Consider the following 4,061-nt stretch of genomic DNA (forward strand, 5'->3'; position numbering starts at 1 on the left):
CCCCCTACCACGGCCCCTTTCAGACTCCCTCCGGCGAATAGGCCACCCTTGGCACAGGTAGAGCGACCCAGGGCCGGCGGCGTCTCTCGGGCGGGCTGCCATCTTTCCCGCTGGCCCCTCCCCCCCGGCGTCGTCGTGTGCACAGACGTCACCAGGACCGGACACCTCACACCTTCCTGCGGGAGGACGAAAAGGCGGGCCCCCGTGAGGCTGGCAAGCCGATGGACCCTGGTCAGTAATGTCCTGCCCTCGTCCCTCGTCCCTCGTCCCTCGTCCCTCTCCTCCTCCAGCGCTCCCCTCCTGACCCCGCTGCCCGAGCCTTCGCCCCTTGTCTTTCCTCGCCGAATCATGGGCACGCAGCCTGTTGTAGCATGGCGCCGAGGCCGGGCACCTTCGGGGCACCGCTGCTCCCTGCTGCTGGCGCGCCTGGCTCTGGCTGTGTTGCTGGGATCCCTACTCGGCATCGCGCATGGGGAGGATGCATACTTGCATGCGGCATCGTACCCCGTTATGCCGTACAGCCGACCACTGGTCTACTCGGTGCCAGCCAGCCACCCCTCCACCGCCAGCGAGCACAGCAGTACGAAGTACATCCAAACCCGGATCCAGTCGGATACATTGAGCAGCCTGGCCGAGATTCGTTGGGGAGCCTTTTTCGGCAGTTCCCCATATGGCCTCCATGGCTCGTTCCCTGGTGCAACGGTTCCCGAAAACTTCATGTACCTGACCAGGGATCTGGCCACCAGCCCGCTCGTCGTGTGGCACAGCCGGAGCATGGTGGGCTTCTTCGACTCGAGCATCGCCCATCCACTTCCAGACGGGAACACCGAGCTCCTTGCCGGGTTGGCCTTCGGACAATCCCAGGCCGACTTGCTCGGCCTCACCGGCACCCCGGGCCAAGTTCGAACCATCTTCCTGGCCAGCATGGATGCCGACGACCTGGAAATATCGGAGGTCAGCCTGCCTCCCGTGGGGCCGGGGCCCAGCGTGGCCGCGGCCGGGGTCGGTCGGTCCTTCTATCTGGCCCATGACGACCACGTCATGTACCTGTCCGTGGACAATCCGGACGCCTCTGTCTCCGTGAATATCGGAAGTCCAGTGAACGCTTTGCAGATCGCGGCCACGCGCCTTTTCCCCCCCACTAGCGGGTGTTCGGATTTCGCGGACATACTTCTGCTCCTGGATGACCAGGTGATGGTATTCTCCTGCTTCCATGGCCAGTCCGCCGGAAGGGCATCCAGTGCTTGGCCCGTGGGGGCGCCCTCGGCCGGGGCGCGGCTCTTGGTCGCACCGGTGGCCGCCATGCATGACAGCACCACGCCCTTCTACTTGGTCCTGCCCGGGGCTGCTTCCTCCCGAGATCGTCTATGGATGGCGGTTGCCGATGGGGAGGATCTCTCCTGGCGGCGAGTGGTCCTACCACCGAGCATTTCGGACCTCGGTGACCTGCAGCTGGTTCGCTTGCGAACCACCGACACCGGGCCCGGTCGGTGGACGCTGCTGTCCAAGAACACCGCCCTCTTCGGATCGCAGGACTTCGCTTGCGAAAGCGATGACAGTGTCCAGTGTGACGGGCCTAGCTCGTCCTCCGGGTCGGTGACAGGATGGGCCTGTGTCGCTGGCCGTGCCAGGTCTGCCTCCGTGTCGCCTGGTCGTCTCTGCGCCGGATGCGCGGACGGCTGGTACCTCAGTCGGCAAGCTGGTATGCGTGGTTGTCCCTTCTTCGGTGGCCCGACCTGGCCGCCGGTCGCCGGTATCCTGATGTGCCCGCAGCGATGACTGACCCCGTGCATGCCCTGTGCTCCCCCCCCCCCCCGGTGGCCGGATTGCCTCGCCTGCCAGATGAAGTGCCCTTCTCCCAGCCGAGCCATGCTTGTACCCAGTGCCCCTTCGCCAATTGTCGGACCTGTGTGCCCAACGACTGTTATGTGTGCAACCAGGGCTTCCTGCTGGAAAGGAGCGGCTCAAATGGCTCCACCATCTGTGTGGCCACCTGCTCGGCCGGGTACACGCAAGTGGCCGACACCTGCCAGCCGGTTGGGCAATCGCCGCCGGCCCTGGCACCATCCACGGCGGAGCTAGAGATCCTGCCCAGCTTGAATCCGACGGACCGAGTCACCTGCGCCAAGCAAACGTGGCTAGCGATTGATGAGACCTCCGGGCGGCTGAAAGTCCCCGCTCCCGGTCTTGCGACCACCGGCAGTGGTATGCTCCTCTTCACGAAGGAGAAGAAGATCTACTTCATGTTGGCCGAGGACATTGGCCAGGAATTGAAGCCCTCCCTGCGCGAGGTGGACGGCTTGGAGTCCGTCCCCTCGGCCGACGTGGTGGACTTCGCCGAGGCCGGGCCCTTTGTCCACAACAACCGGCTGCTGTATTTGCTGGTCTTCTGCCTGGACAATCGGGACACCTATAGCAGTTGGCTGTCATGCGAGGGGCCGGACAGCTGCATTGCCACTGCCACCAGCCCGGTCAAGGCTAATATCGCGGGCTGCCTCGGCGCCGAGCGCCTCGATGGAGAGCTTATTCTTTTACGGCGTAATAACTGGCTTCTGACGCTGATCAGTCCCATTCCATCTACTCAATCAGTGGGGTTTGTGCTCCTCAGTGGCAGCACGGGCATGGTCAGCTTGCCGGGGCCCGTGTTGCCGGGGCTTTCGGTCCCGACTTTGGACAGGTGGCTGTTCTCGGCTAGCAGCGATGGCCATGCCATGGCCGCTCGACGTGAGCTCATCCTCGCGGCCGACTCGCGAAGGCAGATGCTCGCGGGGCAGTTCCTTTCCGGCTCGTCGGACGCCGATGGGGCATTCGTCCCGGTGGCCATGCATCGCAATGCATACACCATGGAGGAGGTGGTCTTTTGCAAGTTGCTCGGCACCGAGTGGGTGGTCCTGCATCCCCCGGGGAATATGCTGCCCGCTGGCCGGTCTTTGGACCTGCCCACCCGGCGGCTGGTCCTCGGGGTCCTGCCCAAGATGTTGGAAATCCCCCCGAGTCAACATGTGAATGTCCTCTTCCAGGGGATTCTCCTGCCAGATGCCGGGACCGAGTATCCAAGCGCGCTGATCCTGCTGACGGGCACCTTCCTCGGGGTGTCGCTGTACCATTGCCCACAGGGGGAGTTCCGGACGTGTAACCTCCAGCCGGCGGTCTTTATGCCGCTGCCGGAAAGCCTGCGAGTTCTGACCCAGAGTCGAACCTGGACGTCGGTGATCGTCCGGTCTCCCGGCACCTCGGGCTCCATGCCCGAGATGCCTCTCCTGCAGGGGTACAACTTGCGGTTCTTGTCCTCCTCGCCGACCGTCGGGGCGGTGGTCTTTTCCCTGGTGCTGGCCTGTCCCGAGGGGACTTGGCCCAATGCCGAGGACCATGTGTGTCAAGCCTGCGCGGCTGACTGTGCCACTTGCGTCTCCGCCGTCGGGTGTGCCACTTGTCGCACGGACTCCTATCTGGGCGCCGACCAGTCCTGCCACGCATGTCATATTTCCTGTGCTCGATGTGAAGATGCCGGCAGTTGTGTCGCATGTCGGCCGGGGCTGGTGTTCCTCGGGACCGATGTGCAGGTGCCGTCCCTGTGCGGGGGGGCCTGCCTGCCGGGCCAGTACATCGGTGCTGGCCGGTGCGCCGAGTGCGACGCCAGCTGCGAGCTGTGTGCCGGGAGCGCGGCCGCCTGCCAGGTGTGCGCCGATGGCTTCCGCTGGGCCAGCCGGCCGGCGCCCGGGGCCACCGGGACATGCGTGCCCTGCGCGTCGGGCTGTGCCTCCTGCACGGCAGACAAATGCCTGGCCTGCGAGGCGGGCCTCTTCCTGGCATCGGACGGGACATGTGTGAGCACGTGCCCGGCCGGGGCCTGGCCCAATGGGGAGTCCTGCCAGCCGTGCGACATCTCGTGTGCCACCTGCACCGGCGGCGGCGGGGCCGACCAGTGCACCGGCTGTGGGGTGGGCTTGGACTTCGTCGAGAGCGCCCCCGGCGTCGGGGCATGTGTTTCCGGCTGCGACGAAGGCCAGTACCGGGACCCGGACGGGCTGACTTGCCTGCCGTGCGACGCGGCCTGTGCC

At 65.5% G+C, this 4,061-nt stretch overlaps 1 protein-coding gene across 1 annotated transcript in view; it reads left to right on the forward strand.

Moving 5' to 3' along the window:
• Positions 1-510: 510 nt before the first annotated feature.
• H696_05291 (serine/threonine protein kinase) overlaps positions 511-4,061 on the forward strand; it is a gene marked incomplete at both ends in the record, with an annotated part of 6,179 nt that continues 2,628 nt past the window's right edge. The window contains 2 exons of the mRNA XM_009499155.1: positions 511-1,702; positions 1,843-4,056. Of these exons, the coding sequence (XP_009497430.1) occupies positions 511-1,702; positions 1,843-4,056 (3,406 nt within the window). The remainder of the gene's footprint in view (positions 1,703-1,842; positions 4,057-4,061) is intronic.

This window comes from Fonticula alba (assembly GCF_000388065.1).
Source record: "Fonticula alba strain ATCC 38817 unplaced genomic scaffold supercont2.9, whole genome shotgun sequence".
In the NCBI taxonomy this organism is placed as follows: domain Eukaryota; order Rotosphaerida; family Fonticulaceae; genus Fonticula; species Fonticula alba.